Below are 20,843 nucleotides of genomic sequence, written 5' to 3'. Positions count from 1 at the left end.
CATAAAATTATTATAAAGACAAATTCACTCCCAGGACTAGCAATCTGGCACCTTTCTTCAGCACAGAATGAACTTCAGCATTTTTTAAAAAAGTGAGGTGCAGAAGAATGATTATAGTTTTTCAAGTAACTTGCACAATATTTTGTTTTGTATTTGTGTCTGATCTGGTGGATTTCAGAATCGCATTTGTTATTTTGTGTGTAGATAGGTAAAATGCAGTGACACAGTGCCACCCAATGGTTCCTCTGAAGCATAGACATCTCGATTATATTCTACAAAACAAGCATTTTCTACCAATACATTCTAAACCCTGAAAATAACTACACCAGCATGGGGATTAGTGATCTGTTGGAGTCTGCCCCAGGTGCCTTTTGAGTCTGCAAAGTCTGTGTGTGCTCTCAGCCACCCAAAAGGGAATCAGTAGCCTGCCATTGTTGCAAACTGCGGGGTAGGTTATTGTTATTTGTGTATGGCTGCTGGATTTGAATCTTTTTTTCCAAATATTAAAAATGCGTGGTTGTCCCGTGTAGCCTTCACAACAGTAATTCTGAGTGGAAAGAAGCAATAACACTGTAGGGATAGAATTGAAATACCCTTTCTCTAAGTTTTGACTATATTTATTGTCAAATTAGTTTTTAGTTACTATTTTTCTTATTCCAGATTACCTGGATTTGAGAGATGACTTCTCTCTGTTCCCATTCTATGAGCCTAACTGTCCTTTCAACTACTGCTTGTAACCCAGTAGCCACTTGCTGCTCCCACTTTCTATCAGAAAAAACTTATTTCCCTCAGTAGCCAAAATCATTTTAAAACTGGAGCTGTTTGTCCTGTCTACATTTGTTTTCAGCCTCTGTCCTTTACAGCTGGGTAAATTTGTGCCTACAGTTAGGCTCCTAAATCTCATTTTCCCCTTACTCTTTTATTTGAATGGCAATTTTCCTTTGTGCGTAATTTCAAGAAGAGATGAGACCGGATTTCTCTCTCATGATGGTTCCCACCTTCCAAGTACACTGAACACTGATGAAAGGAGTATTTTGCAACTGATGATGATGATTCTAAAGAATCAGAAGCCTGATTTAGTGCTGAAACGTTTGAGACTTCCTTAAGGCACCAGCCTAACAGTCTTTTGCTTTGCAGGGGCTCCTGAGAGAGCAGTGTCCCACTACCAGCAGGCCATCTGGCTCAGCCCAAACCATTATGTGGCCATGGTGAACCTGGGCAGGCTCTACCGCTCTCTGGGGCAGAACAAAGAGGCTGAAGCTTGGTACAAACGGTAGGTAATAGAAATAGGATGAAACTTAATAGTGCAAAGTGGTTGTGCGCTTAGGGACTAATAACAAGAATTTTCCCTCTAAGCTGGGGATGTATCAGTTGGAAGCAACAGAGGAGGAGAAAGACCTAGGTGTACTGCGTGATCACAGGATTACTATGAGCTGCCAATGTGATGTGGCCATGAAAAAAAGGCTAATGCAGTCCTAGGATGCATCAGGCGAGGTATTTCCAGTAGAGACAGGGAAGTGTTATTGACATAATACAAGGCACTGGGGAGACCTCCTCTGGAATACTGTGTGCAATTCTGGTCTCCCATGTTTACAAAAGATGAGTTCAAACTGGAGCAGGTGCAGAGAAGGGCTACTAGGATGATTTGAGGAATGGAGAACCTGCCTTATGAGAGGAGACTTAAGGAGCTTGGCTTGTTTAGCCTAACCAAACAAAGGCTGAGGGGAGACCTGACTGCTCTCTATAAATAAACATCAAAGGGGAAACACTAGGAAGGGAGAGGAGTTCTTTAAATTAAGGGCCATTGTTGGCATAGGTACAAATGGATATAGATTGGTCATCAATAAGTTTAGTCTTAAAATTAGATGAAGGTTTTTAACCATCAGGGGAGTGAAATTCTAGAGCAACTTTCCAAGGGAAGCAGTGGGAGCAAAAAACCTAATTTGTTTTAAGACTGAGCTTGATAAGTTATTGGAGGGGATGGTATGATGAGGTTGCCTAAAATGGCATATGACTTACCCATGACAGCTATTAGCAAATGTCGCCAATGGGAGATGGAACACTAGAGTGGGAGGGCTGAGTTACTACAGATAATTTTTTCCCTGGTGTCTGGTGGTGGGTCTCACCCACATGCTTAGGTTCTAACTGATCACCATAATTGGGGTCAGGAAGGAATTTTCCCCAGGTCAGACTGGCAGAGACCCTGCAGGGGTTTCATCTTCATCTGCAGCATGGGGCATGGGTCACTTTCTGGTTTGAACTAGAGTAAATGGTGGATTCTCTGTATCTTGAAGTCTTTAAATCAAGACTTGAGGTTGTCAGTAACTAAGACAAAGGTTAGTTACCTAGTACAGGAGTGGCTGAGTGAGGTTCTGTGGCCTGTGATGTGCAGGAGGTCAGACTAGATGAATACAATGGCCCCTTCTGGCCTTAAAATCTATGGGTCCATCTACATTGTGATAAAAGACCTGGAGCATGGCTGCAGCTGGCCCAAGTCAAGTGACTTGGGCTGCAGAGCTATAAAATTGCAGTGTAGATGTTTGAGATCAGGCTGGAGCCTGGGCTCTGAGACCCCATAAAGGGGGAGGGTCTTAGATCCTGGGCTCCAGCCCAAACCCTAACATCTACACTGTATTTGTAGTCCCGCAGCCCAAACCCCGCATGCCCGAGCCAGCTGACCCCAGGCTCTGAGACTTGGTGCCAGGGGTATTTTATCACAGTGTAGATGTACCCTTTGAGTCCGTGATTCAGGACGGGAGGCTGACTCCTCACTTGTCCCCACCCACATCCAGTCTTTGTTACAAGACCCTACGAAGATTTGTTAGCGTTTTAATCTTCCAGTGACATGTTGTTTCGTACTCACTCCGTCCGAGTGACACATGTTCACCATTGTTGCTGAGTCTGGCTGGTTTCTGAGGGTGCGCAGAGCACTGTGATTCCGTTGACGATCAGCCGGCCTGGACTGTTCAGTAAGTGCCTTGCTATGGTCCTCTTGAGCCCAGCCCCAGGACATCCTCTGCCACTTTCAGCTGCAGGGGTGTTCTGTTCATGAGCTCAGTGGTTTCTGGTTTGTTATCAGTAAACTGTTAATGCTGGTCACATGAGACTAAAAGCATTCCAGGGAGGGACTGTCACGTCTGTATTCGAGTATGTAACTGCCAGGCAATCCTGAGCCAAGGCCTACACCTCCAAGAACCCAGGCCCTCTTCAGGGAGTCTTCTGTTCTGCAATACAGCACTTCACTGTGTGCTGAACCAACAGCTTCTTTGGGATTTTCCTCCCAATGCGTAAGAGGGGATGGACTTTCCTTTGCCTCCTGGTTGGAACACCTCCCTTTTCTTACCTGCGTTGCCACCCTCATCCCACAGCCAGTGGTTCTGGAACAATTTTTACAGTGTGGATGCTGAAGGCGGAAACCATGTGTTTGGGTTGATAACACTACTTCAAGCCAGGGGCTCTGGCAGCACCCTTAGATCCAGCACCACAGCTGCAGATTTCCATTCCCTTCGGAACCTGTCCCTTCTGCTCCTTAGCAGGCCAGCTGGATTGCTGTTGGGGGGACTCCCTTCTCCCATCAGGGACTATGAATGCTGCCTCTACAGCTCTTCCCTTCTGGGCTGGCTTGGAGCAAAAGGTCAGAATGGGACCAACCCTTGGGCTCTGATCTGGCAGTGCAGAGCACTAACCTTTCCAAGGCAAATCCGACAGCAAATCCCACTCTTGTCTTACGCTCCGATCCCAGCATCACCTGAAGACATTTCGTTCTTCCCAACATGTAGAGCGTTGAAAGTATCGCGGAAGGCAGAAATTCTGTCGCCACTGGGAGCTCTCTATTACAACACGGGGCGGTATGAAGAAGCTTTACAGGTTTACAGGGAAGCCGCAGCACTGCAGCCTTCAAACAAGGAGATTCGACTGGCACTGGTGAGTGTGTGACGAGAAAGTTGGTGACAGGGTTACGTTAGCATTTAGAAATATTATTCAAGGCGTGGGGGTTTGAGGGGGTTCAGCCTCAGCCTGGCACTCTTTCCACATGGATGATAATTACTGTGAGCTTTCCCTAGAGCAGGCAACTGAGCAAGTCTTGGTTTTAATTTTGTCCTGAGGCAGGAAGGGGTCTTCCTCATCTGTGTCGAAGCCCAGAAAATTGCCCTCCCACTCTTTTGTCTTCTCACACCGTTAGGTCCCATATTGTAGCCACCACCCTTCTAGCTGAGGAGGACCAGAAGTGACTTGCTCCAGAGCCAGCCAGGCCTGCTTCTTGTTGACTTGAGGGCATATTATTGAGCAAAGCCCGGTCATTCCTTCTGTCCTCCAGGTGGTGCCAAACCATTGCCTGTTAACACTTCCACCTTCTGCCTTGCCAGAAAGCAGGATGCCAGGACTAGATTCTGGGTCCCGTGCTTAGCAGTGCATGATAGCTGGGCCCGCTGTATTGACTCTGATCTTACCAGCCAAGCAGGCTAGCCTAAGTTTTCACAGCTCTTTTGACATCAGTGTGTGACGAAAGAGGAGTGTCATAAAAAGGGATGAAAACTCTTGTTTACTATTGATCTCTAGGCACAGGTTTTAGCAATGATGGGACAAACAAAGGAAGCTGAAAAAATGACTAACCATATTGTGACAGAAGAGGCCAAGTGTCTAGAATGCTACCGCCTTTTATCAGCCATCTACAGCAAGCAGGAGCGTTACAGCAAGGTACAGTGAACTCCGTGTGCTGCTGTCCCATACACCCAATCAAAGGGCTTGGGATGAATTTTCATCTCTGTACAGCCAAAGGCTAGATCATGTCCTGAGATGTGTATAGCAAGGGCGTGTAGCCACATCAGTGACTGATACACTTTGTGCGGGTAAAGCTGGATTGCTTTATCTGATGCTTCCGTTCACCTAGGTCAGTGTTTCTCAAACTTTTTGATACAAGGGGCCAGCTTGCTGCCTTCCTGAACTGTGTCAGGAAACTCTCAGGGACTGGCGCCAATCCACGGACTGGTTGTTGGGAAACACTGGTCTAGAAATAGGATTGAAGGCCAAGAGCTTGAGTTTTTTTCAGAGGTGTTGAGTACTCAGCTTCTACGGACTCCAGCTGACGGGGACTGATCAGCACCTTGGAAAATCAGGCTGTGAGCTACTAGAGTTTCAATTTCTGAATGTGGTAACAGTCCACAAGGTAAACAGAAATCTGGGGCGCAGGGTGATGATGCTGTGTACTGCTCAGTGGCACATGTGCTCCAATACCATAGTGATGGGCACAGGAGAAGAACCTGGATAGAATAGAATATTGTGTCCTCTCTCTCTTTCTGCAGGCCCTTGAAGCTATAGATAAAGCTCTGCAGCTAAAACCAAAGGATCCAAAAGTCCTATCGGAGCTCTTTTTTACTAAAGGAAATCAGCTAAGAGAACAAAACCTTCTTGACAAGGCTTTTGAGGTATAACAAGCAACCACTCTAAAGCACATGGCTGTGTTTATAGTTCAAGAACTGAGCTCGCTAGCTGAAATTAATGTTCAGCAGAGAGCATGCATGGTGCTTATTCACTTATATAGCTCATCTGGTCACCATATAGGACAGCTGGGATTATGGAAGGGTAGTATCAATTCCATAGTTAAAGTTACAACAGTGTTCTCTCCGCCTCCTTTCCTTTTTGAAATACTCCTACACAAAAAAAGTCTCCCTCCAATTTGGTAGATTACTTGTGAAGCCAAGGGATAGCTCTCTAGCTATTAGAGATCATAAATTTAAGTCCTGAATCATAAGGTTTAACACCCTGTCCAAATTCTCTGTTATAATTAATTAGAACTCTGAGTATACTTGTTATCCATATAAATGTCCTGATGCTCTTTGAATCCTCCTCAGTTATCATGTCCCAAAAATAGAGGTGATCATCAGAGTCCAGAGTTTTTTTTAATGATTTCCCCCCACCTTTGTAGAAGCAAAATAAGGGGGTAGGGGGGAAGCTACCTAGGGTCCTTATTAAATCTGCACACAGGTATCTGTGTTGTAAGAAAGGCTGTAGCCATTCATATGTTAAAACCTTGCCAATGTTCTCTCCCTCCCTGCACACATACATGCTGATGCAGAGTTATGGAGATGCTTTTGTTATAAGGTAAATACCGTGTGCAGAAGGTAGCTGTAAAGTGCAGAGCATCCCTGCAGGTCAGGATCAGCAGACGATAATGCACTGTCCTGGAAGTTGCCTTGATTCCCTGCAGGACTCTGCAGACAAAGCAAATTCCCCCAGATAGGCCCTTTGGGGAAATGGTCGCTTCATTTGTCTCCACTTAAGACTCTGAAACAACGCACATTTTGTATGTAAGAAAAATCAAGAAAGAAGACAATCATATTTTAAAGAGATTGGTGGGGGGAGTTATTTCACCCCTAATGTGGCTTTTAGTCAGGGACACAAGCATCTTAACCTGAAGACATTTCATATTTATTTAGAGCTATAAAGTGGCTGTGGAGCTGAACCCAGATCAAGCTCAGGCATGGATGAACATGGGAGGGATTGAGCATATCAAGGTAGGAAAGTCCCTTGCTTTTCTGCTGGCTGTCAAGCAAAGGGGCTATTTCTGTTCTTCAGAATACATTGCTGGATTTGCCCTCAGGCAGCTAAGAAGTGCATGTTCAGTGTGTCTTTTATTGTCCCCCGCTGAGTTGGATCCAAAGAGGATGCGAGTCTGTTACAGCACCAGCTAGAGATACTGGCTCTAACTCAAGTTGTAGAGATTTGTGCCTTTAGCTCTGGAAAGCCCTAGTTCAGTCCCTGGTGTGTTGGTCAAAATGGCTGTCATCACACAGGTATCCAGTGGATCTTGGCATGACATGATGGGGGAGGGCACCTGGATTGAGCACTAAATCAGAGGGGAAAATAGCAGCAATATGGAACCCTGAAGGGCTGTCTCCCTTCAGAGAAAGGTTGATCATTCAAGAAGTGGGTAGGAAAACATCGGAGGTGGAAAGGCTGGGAGCATAGTCCTTCTTTTGAAAGGGGTGCTCCTTCGTTAGCAAAGCTGTGCTTAGCCCATAATCTACAATGTGTGTTTTTTAAACTGTTGGATAAGTATTTCCAGTCTATGCAGTTGAGAATCAGCCCTTTAAATTCCACCTTACCTAATCCATTTGATGATAGTGTCTAATGCATAATACTGACACCAGTTGATGGAAATATCGTGACAAGACATGTGATTTCATACTTGTATGATTACTGTAGCATAATTATTCTGAATGTCCTAAAGATATTAGTTTAACTCATATTATACATATCTTCTACATGGACATTATAGCATTGTTTAAATCTGCTTCTTGCCATGTCCCTATTGACCTAATTTAGGCACAGAGAGAGTCCTTCTGAAATACCAGTTGACCAATTTAATAATGAGTGGAGTGTTGCTGTTTCAAAACATGTCATACACACTTTATAAATTGCTTTCTCCATCCATTATGGATCTTGCCGGTCTCAGGTAATGATGTTTCAGTGTCAGAGAATATGAATGACACTTTTTCCCCCTTTTATAGGGAGACTACGTCAATGCACGTAGCTATTACAAGAAAGCTTTACAACTGGTTCCAAACAGCAAGCTGCTGAAGGAGAATCTGGCTAAACTGGATCGCTTAGAGAAACGATTGCAGGAAGTGCAGGAGAAAGATCAGACGTAGCTAGTCGAAGGACCGTCGTGCCCCTTGCAGAAGAAAGAGAAGTGGAAGCCCATTGGCAGAAGTGACACAGAAGGAGCTGTGATGTGACTCAGAATTAAGGAGGGCAAATTTGGGGTGCACATTTGTGTATCACCAAAGTTGCTGGAGACCCATCATTTCTATAGGGTATGCTGAAAAATGAGTGAAAACCCTGTTTTAATCAAGATTTATGTTTGGGTTGGATGCATATCACTGCCATTAGTGCTGTAAGTGGGAGATGCACCTTTGATGTCCTGGTCTCTCACTTCCCAAGCTGGGTGGGCTGTAGAGGCAAAGTTCTCATCCACTGTGGCAAGGGATGGAGCAGTGCTTCTTGTTAGTCAACACTCGCCCATCTAGTCCGCTTAAGGAGTACTATTAATGGTCTCTAAAGAATGCCCCATAAAGTCCTCCTCAACCAGGACGATGGTGACAATGATCAGCAGAGAGCGTCAAAGGTCGTTACAGGGTTAAAGCTGGGAGAAATGGTGGCCATTTTTAGGTCTCCAACAATGACTTGAAAATGACCCCAAGGAAATGGAGAATGATGTCTGGACATGGCTGTCTCTGAAAGTGGTGATTCTATGACTAGGGCTGCTAGTCCTTTGAGGAAAAACCTCAGTTGAATGGTTTACTCTGAAGATAATCATTTTTGTAACTGTTCAGATTCATGATATCACAAAATTGTCAGAAATCACATGACTTTTTTTCACCCAATCAGAATTATAATTTCTATGAAAAATTGGAACTGTCCGATGGAAATATGGAATTCTTTAATGGCTCCACCTCCCTCCGTCCCCCACCTCCCCCAAATCTATATTTTTAAATATTGAGTGGAAAGGCAAGTTTCCTTCAGAATATGAACATTTATTTTTGAGTGTTATTTATTTTTAACTTATAATAAAATGTTTAATATATTTTACTCTGTTTATAAGAGTTGGACAACATCCCTCACAGCTGGCAATGTGGCTTGTGATTGTTGCTTTTATTGTATAAAGTTAGAAAATACAGCACCACAAGGTTGTGTTTGAATAATTTTCCCTGCTGATATTTCTAAAGCAATTGGATGTAGGACCAAATTTTCATTCATGCATTACCATTGATTTGTAGGGTTGCACCAGTTCAGCTGAGATGAGCGTTTGATCTGTTGTCAATAGTAGAGGTAGCTGAGAAGGTTACCTGGGGCAGTGTAGTGATGTGAGCTCATCTCACAAGTTTATTGTTTTCATCTTAGCCCCCATCAGGAAACCATCATACAGTTTGTTTCAGCCTGATTGCCATAACTTTGCTGAAGAGAAGCGCAGGTCATGGAATTAATAGCGGGTGGTTCAGGTGGGGACTAAAGTGCATTGATACAGCTCTTTCAGGGAAGGGGAAGCTGTCCTGGCCCCCCAGGATAGTAAAAATCTGGGGGAAAATTTCTCTCTCTCATCCCTCCCTTGCACCCATGCATCCTTTATATAAAATACTCATTTGTCACTGAAGTTAAATAGGTGTTAACAAAATCAGACAAAACAGAGTTTTTCGAGTGTGATTTTAAATCTCTTCCCCTTTCCATTGCTCAGTTTTCTGTCTCTTGACTCTTGTGATGTCATCATTTCACTAGTTCTGTTATCGTAGGCTTTGTCTGGACTAGCATTTGTCCTCCTCTGGTAATTGATTATAAATGCTAATCTAGACACAAACATTTGCAGAGTATCAGGACATGGGGGCTCAGCCTCGTGCAAACCACAAAACTGTGCGCTCCAGAACAAACATTTGTGGAGCGCCTCAGTTATCAACATAATTAGCATTTATGATCAACTAGCTCCAATTATAACAAGACCACCAGCTCTAGTCTAGACAAAGCATGAGCCCCAGGCTAGACAGGACCTGGATTTTTAATATAAAAGGAGGCAACATAAATCTTCCCTCCCCAAAACAAACAAACATATAAACAAAAAAAACCCACATAGGACCCCAAATCGTCATGCCTTCTTTACACATCAGAAGAAAATCAAACAAAGGCACAGTCTCAGTTATTGCCCCTTTACAGATTACCTTTAAAAATGAAATGATCCTTTACATTCCTAATTTCTCCAAATCAGGGTAACTGCCGACTTGATGGGGCTGAAAGACTGGATCTGGGTGTGAAAATTTGTCCCTTTCCACCATTGCATGTACATACAGAACAGAGAGCTGGGAGCGCAACAGAATAGGTTAGGGTAAGAGAAAGCTGACTGGGGAAAGAGGACCTCAAAAAAACCTTGTCTTGAAAATAGCCACAGGGTTGGTTTAGTAGTCAAGATTTTTGAGGTCGTTTAAGTGAGATACAGTCCCACTAAAAAAATAATGTAACATCCAAATTTTACACTTCTTATAACTTTTTTTTTTTTACACATACGTGGGGCTCAAAGTATGGCTCTGATGTTGATATTATTCTCTTGGGATCAATTGTGGATAATTTCCACCACCCATTTCCCTTTTGGGGAAGCAATGATTCAAAAGCTATTAAGGGACTGGGGTAGAATTTATGGTACAAATTTAGGCCATTTGATCAAGAGGTTCCCAATATATGTCCTTCCCCTGCATTATGAGCTTCTTTCAATTTTCATAGTACTCTAAAATCCACATGCATAATGAGATTATCTAAGATATTGGTACACCACAACAGGGGCAATGGTGCAAGTTCGGAGTAATTTGGTTCAGACATTCCTCAGATACTGTTCTCTCCCCCTGCCCCCGCCCCCATAAGAAGAAGATTTTAATATTCCAGTTGCTCTAAAACCGATGTTCATAGTGAACAATGGTATTCCACAACTGAAACTGAGCTAGAGGGGAGCTTCCATTGAGATGACTGGGTCATTTCACACCACCCAGAGCCATTGTGTTAAACTATTAATCTCTTTGGAGCATCCTAATTCATCTGAGTATACCCCACTGAGCTGAATGGGCCCTTCCACACATGAACAGTATGCCTGTACTGCAGAGGGCTTTGCAGAGCCCCTTCCTTTACACTAGCTCCCTGAAGTAGATACAAAGTCTGGGGCTCCCTGCTATTCTTCTTGCTGCCTCCAGCTGGTAGACGTGCTCCTCACAGGCCATCAGTTACCATCCTCCTTTCTTCCCATGTCCCTTCCAGCCCTACTGGGGGCATGGTGGGACCAGGAGGAGGGCAGAGCTGGTAGCTAAAGTGGCAGATCATTCCCCTCCCGCGGGTGGCCTCCAATCATACCCCCTCACTAACACCTCTTCCTCAAGAAACAAGGGAAATTAACTGCCCAAAAACGTGGTTAATGCAGGCCTTGTTTACACTACAGCGCCTTTGCCAGCATAGCTATGCCAGCTAGACTCACCCCTGCTTAGTATCCTCTTCAATTCAAGAAGTGCGTTTCAGATTCTTACTGGCACTGCCAGTCTGACATGCCTTCTCTGGCTTGTCAGATTGGGTTTGCACCTGCTGGTGAACCACAGCACCACTCATAAGACTGCTTCCCAGGCTGATGAACCACCTGTAGTTCATTAATTTTATACCAGTGTAACTCCGCTGTTTTCATCGGGGTTGCTCCTGATTTACACTGCTACAAATGAGGAGAGAATCAATTGAGGCACTGACTCCAAGCACCCATGGAAAAAAATAGTTGGGATGATCAGCATCCACCAACCACAGCCATTCAGCTGGGCTGCCATTCAGCTGTTCGGCAGCTGGCATGAGACCTTGAGGGAAGGGGCAGAGCAGGGACAGAAAGAGGTGGAGGGAGGGTGGGGCCTCGGGGGAGGAGGCAAAGTGGGGCGGGGCCTCGGGGCAGAGTGGGGGTGGAGCACCCACTGGGAAAAATGTCAGCGCCTATGTGGTATGGCATGCAAGGCTGCGCCGCCGGCCCCTGCAGGCGTGGTTAGCTTCAGTGTACTCACTGAAAAGATGCCACTTGGACTCAGTACTTACAGTTCCACCCGGGTCTTCGACTGGTCGAAGGACCCCGGTTGGCAATGGCAGGTGTTCCCTTTGTTGCTCCCCCAGCCATCAGTGTCCCTAGTGTTGGATGCTTCAGACCTAGGCTGGGGAGCCCACCTTGATCCCCTCAGGACACGGGGCCTGTGGTCACAGGAAGAGCTCTCCCTGCATATGAATGTCAGGAAGCTCAGAGTGGTCTGCTTAGCTTACCAAGTGTTTCTTTCCCAGATCACAGGCAAGGTAGTTCAAGTACTGACAGACAACACCACGGCCATGTTCTACATCAACAAGCAGGGAGGAGCAGGCTCCTCTGCCCTATGTCAGGCCATGTCTACACTACCGGCTAAATCGACACCGCTGCAATCAATGCAGCGGTGTCAATTTAGCAGGTCTGGTGAAGACATACTAAGTTGATGCAGAGTGTTCTCCTGTCGACATTTGTACTCCACCTCCCCAAGATGTGGAAGCTATGTCGACGGGAGACCATCTCCCGTCAACATAGCGCAGTGTAGACACCACTGTAAGTCAACCTAAGTTACGTCAACTTCAGTTCTGTAACTTATGTAACTGAACTAGCGTAACTTAATTCGACTTACGATGTTAGTGTAGACCAGCCCTCAGAAGGCCATCCATCTATGGGACTTCTGCGTGAAGCACTACATCCACCTCAAGGCTTCCCATCTTCCAGGAGCGTGGAACACCATGGCAGATCGCCTCAGTAGATCTTTCTTCTCTCATCACGAGTGATCCCTTCACCCAGAGGTCACCAGTTCATCTTCCAAAGGTGGGAATCTCCCCAGGTAGACTTGTTCGTGACCAAGCAGAACAGGAAATGCCACCAATTTTGCTCACTGCGCCGGCACAGCCCACACACCTTCCTGCTCCATGGACCGAGCTCCTATTCTATGCATTTCCTCCAGTTCCTCTGGTACACAAGACCCTTCTAAAAATCAAGTGAGACAAGGCGAGAGCTATTCTTATAGCCCTGGCATGGCCATGCCAACTCTTGCTTGGCATGCTGCTAGACTTATCAGTAGCACCCCTGCTATCGCTCCCACTCCGCCCAGGCCTGATCTCGCAAGACCACAGCCGTTGATTCCACCCAAACTTCAGGTCCCTTCACCTGGCTGCATACACGCTCCATGGCTGAACCCAAAGGAGCAAGCCTGTTTGGAACAAGTTCGACAGCCATCCACTAGGGCTACCTGCCTCACCGAGTGGAAGCGTTTCTCAATATGGTCATCATAACGAGGCCTTTCTCTAACTCAGTCTTCCCTTCAGTCTGTTCTGGACTACTTGCTCCACCTAAAACAACAAATTCTGGCCCTTGCATCTATCAAGGTACGCCTAACAGCAACTTCACCCTACCACCCGCCAATGGGCAGTAAGCCGTTTTTCTCTCCCAAGATGACAATCCACTTTCTTAAGGGTTTAGAGAGACTTTACCCTCAAGTTCGCGAACCGATTCCCCCATGGGATTTGAACTTGGTCCTATCAAAACTCACGGGCCCTCCCTTTGAGCCGCTAGCATCATGTCCTCTGCTGTTTCTCTCCTGGAAGTTCGCCTTCCTGATAGCGATTATCTCAGCCAGAACGGTCTCTGAAATCCGGGCCCTTACGTCAGAACCACCGTACACTGTGTTCTTCAAGGACATGGTTCAACTACGCCCCCAACCAGCCTTCCTGCCAAAGGCGGTCTCGCAGTTCCATACCAAACAAGCCTCAGTCTTCTTCCCGAAGCCACTCAAGAATTCAGAAGAATGATGGCTTTACTCGTTGGATGTTAGGCATGCCCTCGCCTTCTACTTCGAGAGGACTAAACCGTTTCATAGATCCACACAACTGTGTGGTAATAGCAGAGAGGATGAAAGGCCTACCGGTTTCAGCCCAGAGAATCTCATCCTCCTGTGGCATGCTACGAGCAGGCGAATGTTCCACTGCTTGCCATTTTGACAGCTCATTCCATGAGAGCTCAGACCCCATTTCAGGCCCAGGTTCCGATCCAAGACATCTGCAGGGTTGCAACCTGGTCGTCAGTGCATACCTTTTCATCCCACTCTACCAACAACGAGGAGTCTGGTGGCACCTTAAAGACTAAAAGATTTATTTGGACATAAGCTTTCATGGGTAAAAAACCCTCTTCTTCCATGCATCTGAAGAAGTGGATTTTTTACCCACGAAAGCCTATGCCCAAATAAATCTGTTAGTCTTTAAGATGCCACCAGACTCCTCGCTGTTTTTGTGGATACAGACTAACACAGCTATCCCTCTGATACTTGATCCCACTATACCATCACCTAACAGGCTCGAGATGACATTAAGTTCGGGAGAGCAATGTTACAGAATGCGTGTCCATGAACTCTGAGCCCACCTCCTTGGGTACTGCTTGTGAGTCACCTAACGTGGAATGGACATGAGCAAGCACTCGAAGAAGAAAAAACAGCTACTGACCTTCTGTAACTGGTGTTCTTCGAGATGTGTTGCTCACGTCCATTCCACAAACCACCCTCCTCCCCCAGCACCAAATGGTGCTAGAGTGCACTGAGGGAAAAATCGCTGGCAACGGTGCATGTGGTGCACGCACACAGCTAACATAGAATGGACATGAGTAACACATCTCAAAGAACAACAGTTATGGAAGGTCAGTAAGAATTTTTTCCCCAGCTCAATCGGACTGTGGAGATGTCCAGGGGCATGCCTCTAATAGCTGGATGGGGACTGATGGAGACTTCGCATTCCTGTGCTTCTCCCTCCTGATCATCTTCACTTTATAAAGTGAACAGTTCAAACAAGGGCCAAGTAAACTGCAAGTGTGTGTCTGGGTTGGCATTTGGGGACCCGTTCACACCTGGCAAAATTATATTATTACCCTTCTATCTCCTCTACCTGCATTATTGCTCATACTTGTCTTTTAGGGACAGATCAGCAGCAGTTCTCTTGTCACTCATCCTTGGATGATTCTGCTCCCCAGCCTGGTCATGGCTGTTGGGTCGTTTAGCATGTGACTTCTGGGTTTCCCCCAAGACACCTTCCACTCGGTTCTCCAATAATTCAGTCTGACTCCAGTCTCGTCATTCAGGTTTCTTTATTTGGCAGCAAAGCGATGCTGAGATGATCAGACTCAAGCATATGGTGTAGGTATAGGACATAGCACACATCCAATAAGTTACACGGTAAGCCTCTTTCTTTATATACATTTACTATACATTGCATCACACATTTTGAGATTGGCTTGGTCGCTTTGTAGGAACCAATCCCTGTACAACCAAGCTCTGCCCACGCACTCTCCATGCACTGTCCATGCATGACTGACTCTTTACCTAATCTTATGTTTCAGCCTTATTTTGCCCATTGTAGATGGTTCCCTGGGTGTTCCCCCTTATCTTAGCTAATACGGACATTCTGCTTCCATCCTGCTGATCCATTTACCACCCTAATCCTGTTTCCCAAGAAATGAGGCCTCACCCATGTCCAGTTACTCATGTCAAGGCAGGCTATTTGCATGAAGTAGTTACATAGTGTCGGCCTTTCCCTAACACAGTGAAGGAATTGCCAGGCTCCCCGTCTTAGAGTTGCCATAGGGCAGCCAAAATTTTTGGTACAAAGTCAGAATTGGCCTCCCTGGGAGTCAGGCTGGCAAAGCCCCATGGAAGGCTGTGCGGGCAAAATGAGTGCTAAAGTGGTTTTTGAGGCCTGCCAGTTCTCCCACAGTAGAATTTTAGTTAGTTCATAACAAAGTTTCAGAGCTCAAACAATGTGCATATATCCATAGAAGCCCATAGCGCTTTAAACCATTGGAAGAATACCGTATAGTGAGAACTACAGGTTTTCCATCAATATGTACCATGGAGGGAGTGACTCCATTATAGTGGGAGTATGTGAAAGAGTTGAACAGGAGGCATCATACAGGTGAAGCTCTCTCCCTTTTGCCCTGCAGAACCTAATTTCTTAGCACCAGCACCAAGGTTTCCTCTTAGAAGTGTAACTTGTCAAAGCAGAGCATGGAGATTAACCCACTCAACTCCCCTTTAAGCTCAATCACACCCTGATCCTGCAAAGGGCAGATCCTTAAAACAAACGGCTAAGGGGGGAAATGATAGAGGTCTATAAAATCACAACTGGTGTGGAAAGTAAATAAGGAAGTGTTATTTACTCTTTCTCATAACACAAGAACTAGGGGTCACCAAATGAAATTAATAGACAGCAGGTTTAGAACAAACAAAAGGAAGTATTTTTTCACACAACACACAGTCAACCTGTAGAACTCCTTGCCAGAGGATGTTGTTAAAGCCAAGACTATAACAGGGTTCAAAAAAGAACTAGATAAGTTCATGGAGGATAGGTCCATCTATGGCTATTTGCCAGGATGGGCAGGGATGGTGTCCCTAGCCTCTGTTTGCCAGAAGCTGTGAACAGGTGACAGGGGATGGATCACTTGATGATTACGTGTTCTGTTCATTCCCTCTGGGGCACCTGGCATTGGCCACTGTGAGAAAACAGGATACTGGGCTAGATGGACCATTGGTCTGACCCAGTATGGCTGTTCTTATGCCCCCATAGAGACTCATTGAGATCACTGGGGCTCAGGATGGGGGGCAATGGGTTGCTGTGTGGATAACTTTGTAGAACTGGGGCCTTAGTGCCCAATCTTGTGAGGTGTTTGCACCATCAATTAACTTCCACTAAGATTAAGGTGGGTGCTCAGCATCTCACAGGAAGGGCCCTTTGCACATGGCATGCTCGGATCCTGAGTGAGAAGGATACTATTGAATAGTATCACGTGCTGGACGTTGGCAGAGCTATTGTTTATAAAGATGCTTGTGTCAATGCCACAAGCTATCCCATGAGCCAAAGCTTTCTGAGATGAGTTTCCTGTAGCCCAACAGCACTTTGACATCTAGCTGAAGACAGCTGAGAATGCAGGTGGGAAGGTATTAGGGGCAGCGTGGATGGGAGAATCTTTTGTTTTTAAAAATTGTATAAAGTAGACACTGGGCCTCAGAAAAGTAAGACAGACAGAAATAAAGAAGATATATTCTCCATGCCCCACACATATGGCTTTAAAATGTGACCAATTATATTATTTTTCAAATGAAAAAAAAAGTTGTATTTTTTTAAACAATACTTTGAGAGGGGAAGGGAGTTTGTTTAGCTGAAAGTTGTGTGTGTCCTTTCTGACTGACCTAATAGGAGGGCTGTGTGGTTATCACAATAGCATTCAATCAAGGCCATCCCATCCTGTTAAAACTTGTACTTGTGCAAATGTAGAATAGATTTCTCGTGTCCCTCCCGGATCCAGGAGAAGATATTGGCCCTGACCAATAGGAGACACGCAGTACTGTTCCAACGCTAGCTTCTCAGTTGAGCAACCCAGGGAAACCAGCCCAGCATGAGGTGGTTGGTTTGGCTAGAGGGCATGTTTGTGCTCATTGTATTGTCATCTCTGCCTGTCTTTGGTCTTGTACATTTCAGTTGCCTGCCAAGGCACAAGAATAATGCTCTTGTAAATTTGGCTGGCAACATGTTGATATGCAAAGTGGTTTAATCCCACCCTTTTCACAGCTGTGAAAGGCTGTGTATTGCCCCTCATGAAACAGGTTTAAGGCAATCTTTGGGAGAGGAGGAGCTCATTTAAATAATCCCTCTTTCCCTAACCAGCACTTTATGGCCCAAACCCAGCCAAATAATAGTGTAGAAACTGTGTATTCTGCATCCTGGCAGAGTCCCTGGGGAACTGACTAAAGCCATGATGCTGCAAAGCAGTTAAGCATGTGCGTAGCTCTAAGCTCACAAGTAATCCTATTGGCTTCAATGGGACTACTTCCGTAAAGTGCTTTGCTGGATCAAGGCAGTTATCTTGTGAAAGGCTTACTGCAGATAAGGAACAATAATGGCCCAGTAATATGCAATAGGTTACCTCAGCCAAAAGGAAATTTTACTGTGAAGACAAATAGAGCAAGTTAACCTGTGATTAAATGGATCTTATTCGAAGTAATGGTAGAAAACATCCTCTCCCTTTGGTTTTATATAGCTCATAAAATAAACTATGAATACTTTGGTTTCTGCCTACTGCAGTATTCAGCATGCTTAGTACGAACTATGAATGTATATTTTGCTGAAAACCTTAACAGGTGGTGGCTAGCTCTTTCCCTTTTGAAGTGACATTATCTAAACACACGTCTACAGATGCACATCAGCTTAATCCAAAGTGGAGAATTAACCCAGAGCTGGAAAGATAGGACTTTTGTGCTAACTATACATTTCAATCTCAAATGGCAAACTAAAAAGCTGTCATTCTGTTTTTGGGGGGGGGGGGGGGGTTGGTTGTATTTTCTCACCGAGAATAATGTTCTAAACTAATGAGTCTTTTGGAAGTTTGGGGGTTTTTTTGTATTACATCCTGCTTATTTAAAATCCAACACTCTTTGCTCCTCCCCTACTGCCATCTCTCAGAAAGAAAGGATTTAGGAAGGACACTTTTATACTTCACTTGGACGTTTTGGGCTAGATTTTTATAAAAATGTCCAGGCAAGTCGTTTTGGCCAAGCAACACGTATGTGCATCAGAGAAAGTGGCCTTCATTTCAGACTGAAATAGACCACAAATAAAAGATGAGAGAGCGAGGCAACACATAGATGCCCACGCAAAGTTGTGCCCTCTCTCATGCATATAAATTCTAACGTTCAGAGATTGAGCACCTACAACTCTACCTAAAATGAACAGGAACTGTAGCTGCTCAGCACCTTTGAAAATCAGGCCAATATTGCGTAAACTATTTTTCTCGTGATTTAAGACACACAGGTTTTAGTTACTAGCTCATACTTCGAGCTGTTTTGTATATGCTCAATATACACATAGTGCATGCTTAAATTCTGTTGAAGTCAACATGTGTGTTTGCACCTGCTTGAAATTTCTGTGCATTTTATTGCACACCCCATTCCTGCTTTTCACATGTGAAGATGACAACCTTTTGAAAATCTAGCCCTAAGGGATTTTTACTTTATGGGGACTCATGCAATAGTTTTCTAATGTAGGAGTTTTCTTTCATGTACACTTAAACGGAGCAGCAAAAAGAAAAATTGCTTGGTCTACAATAGTGTTTTAATGTGGCAAAGCTGCATAAGGTGATCTTTATAACTTTGTGGAAAACTTCCTTGCCATGTTTATACCGACTTGCTGAAAACTTCTTTCTTCTGGGAAATTTGCCCCAGCAGCATCCTCTATGAAAGTTACAGCTTCTGCAAATGTATTACTATAGAAATCTCTTTGCCTGAAGTGGTTGCCATGCTGCTTTCTCCTTCTATCATGGGGGAGTTATTTGCATTGACTGTTGTTCATATTGTTCTTATTTCTGTTCCTATGTTTGTATCAGTTATGCATATCTTATTTTTAAAAAGCCCACTAATTAGAAATGTTTACAAATTAAATTCACACTTTTAAGCAGCTGGATGTATGTCAGTAGTACAGTATTTTGAAAAACCTTTGCTTTTTCACTGTGGGATACGTTTTTGCCTAATGGAGTTATGATCGGAGAAGTCTTTCCAAAAGAAAATGTATGTAAATGTCTATTTTATATAAAAGTGAGCAAACAAATTACTGTGTCTGGTTTTGTTCTATCAGGTGTGGGGTTCGCCTACGTCCTTCGATAAACCACCAATGGATTTTTTTATTTAGGATCACGTTCTACCCCCTCACTCTGCTGAGTAGCACCTTACTGCACAAATAGTGCTATTAACTTCAGTGGGACTGCTTATAGAGGAGGGTGCTCTTCAGTAGAAGTATCAGAATCTGGTCCATAATAAATAGCAAATGGGACAACAATCAAAGGCTGCATGTGGGAAAATTGCAACAGCTGGTATGTACTTAAGCAACATCAGCAATTAATCTGTTAATAAACACATTACTACAGTGATAGGTTATATGTATTAGGAGATACCTGGAGGAAATGTATCCGATTGGCTTAGGGCTACAGAATAGAAAGAAAAAGAGATGGAGGAGGGAAAAACAGGAAATAGAATCTCATCTCATCTGAACTTCTTGCCTGAGGTTGTCAGCTTTTCAGAGCAATGACCATGCCATTGCATATGTTTGTAGAGCACCTAGCACTATGGGACCCCAGCGCCTCTGGGCAGTATCACAATACAGGTGATAATAGGCATCTTTGCTGAAAGCCTATTTCCAGTCAGCCCGAAAATCTAAAGCCATGTGCGCAAGCTATTCTGTGTTCTGCCCTCATTGTGTGTGTGAATCCCCTTTAGGGAACTTGCATGTGCATTCTGAAGTTGGAACGTTCCCCTTAACATTCTTCAGTCCTTAGGTGGCAAAATATTTATTAATGAAGCTTGTTGGCTAAACCACTCAAGAGGTCAGCATTGTGCCTATAGACCTTCCTGGCACACTGTGCAGCACTAAACTTCTGATAAAACATGGTCCAGATCCTCCCAAGTGGATCCATGTCTGGCTTTCCCCCTTTAGCACAGGATCATCTTCCTTCTGTTGTCTGACAGGGGTCTGAGGCTCCATAGACTGCAGATGGCAAAACCAGAGTGGGAGGATGTTGAACAGGGCACAGAGCTGTTTCACTTCCCTTTGTATCCCCTTCTTGGCTACTGCAGAACAGCCACTGATGAACCCATCCAGTGGTGTTGCTGCTTCTGCTGATATCATACCACCACAGATGGAAGGGCTTCAGGGGAGCACTAAAGCAACAGCCATCTTGTCAGAATTGCTCCTGTCCCTTCACACACATCTGCTGGGCTGAGGGACATGGCCTCCAAAATCCACAGCCCCCTTAACTCCTCCCACCAAAGGGGACACTTCCAGGTAAAACTCCACAAGAGTAACTTCTGAGAATTTTTCCACAGAATGTTCAAGCTCCATGTGCAAGTCTAAATATATAATTCCTACTCTGCTGAGTGGTAGCAGATGTTGGGGCCTTGCAGTTTGACTTCCTGTTGGAGACATCAGTGACGTGGAGTCTAGGTATATTTTTAATGCAGTTTATTTTACGCTAACCACATCAGTCCTGGAACATAGGTGGTCACAGACAGTATGCACACAAACTCTCCTTTCGAGAATCTCAGCCCAAATGTGAATGCCCACTTCCCAGAGAAGGACTCTCTCCCCAAAATTGGCTCCAGTTAGAGATTAAGGCAGACAGCAAAACTCCCTTGCTGCTTGCCATAGCCCACCTAAGAAGAAACTGCATGACAAAACTAACAATTCACACATTTCCTCAA

At 44.7% G+C, this 20,843-nt stretch overlaps 1 protein-coding gene across 7 annotated transcripts in view; it reads left to right on the top strand.

Moving 5' to 3' along the window:
* TMTC1 (transmembrane O-mannosyltransferase targeting cadherins 1) overlaps nt 1-19,197 on the top strand; it is a 176,329-nt gene extending 157,132 nt beyond the window's left edge. For 4 of the 7 annotated variants that reach the window (XM_037878291.2, XM_037878265.2, XM_043540624.1 and 1 more), the window contains 6 exons: nt 1,138-1,273; nt 3,780-3,924; nt 4,561-4,698; nt 5,304-5,426; nt 6,438-6,515; nt 7,512-19,197. In XM_037878291.2, coding sequence (XP_037734219.1) covers nt 1,138-1,273; nt 3,780-3,924; nt 4,561-4,698; nt 5,304-5,426; nt 6,438-6,515; nt 7,512-7,652 — 761 coding nt within the window. In that variant the 3' untranslated portion in view covers nt 7,653-19,197. The other 3 variants (XM_037878272.2, XM_043540647.1, XM_043540652.1) reach the window with 3 other exon arrangements.
* Nucleotides 19,198-20,843: the final 1,646 nt, after the last annotated feature.

The sequence above is a fragment of the Chelonia mydas genome, chromosome 1 (genome assembly GCF_015237465.2).
Source record: "Chelonia mydas isolate rCheMyd1 chromosome 1, rCheMyd1.pri.v2, whole genome shotgun sequence".
NCBI classification, from domain to species: Eukaryota; Metazoa; Chordata; order Testudines; family Cheloniidae; genus Chelonia; species Chelonia mydas.
Note: the sequence above shows the minus strand (reverse complement) of the source record. Positions and strands in the feature narration are given on the sequence as shown.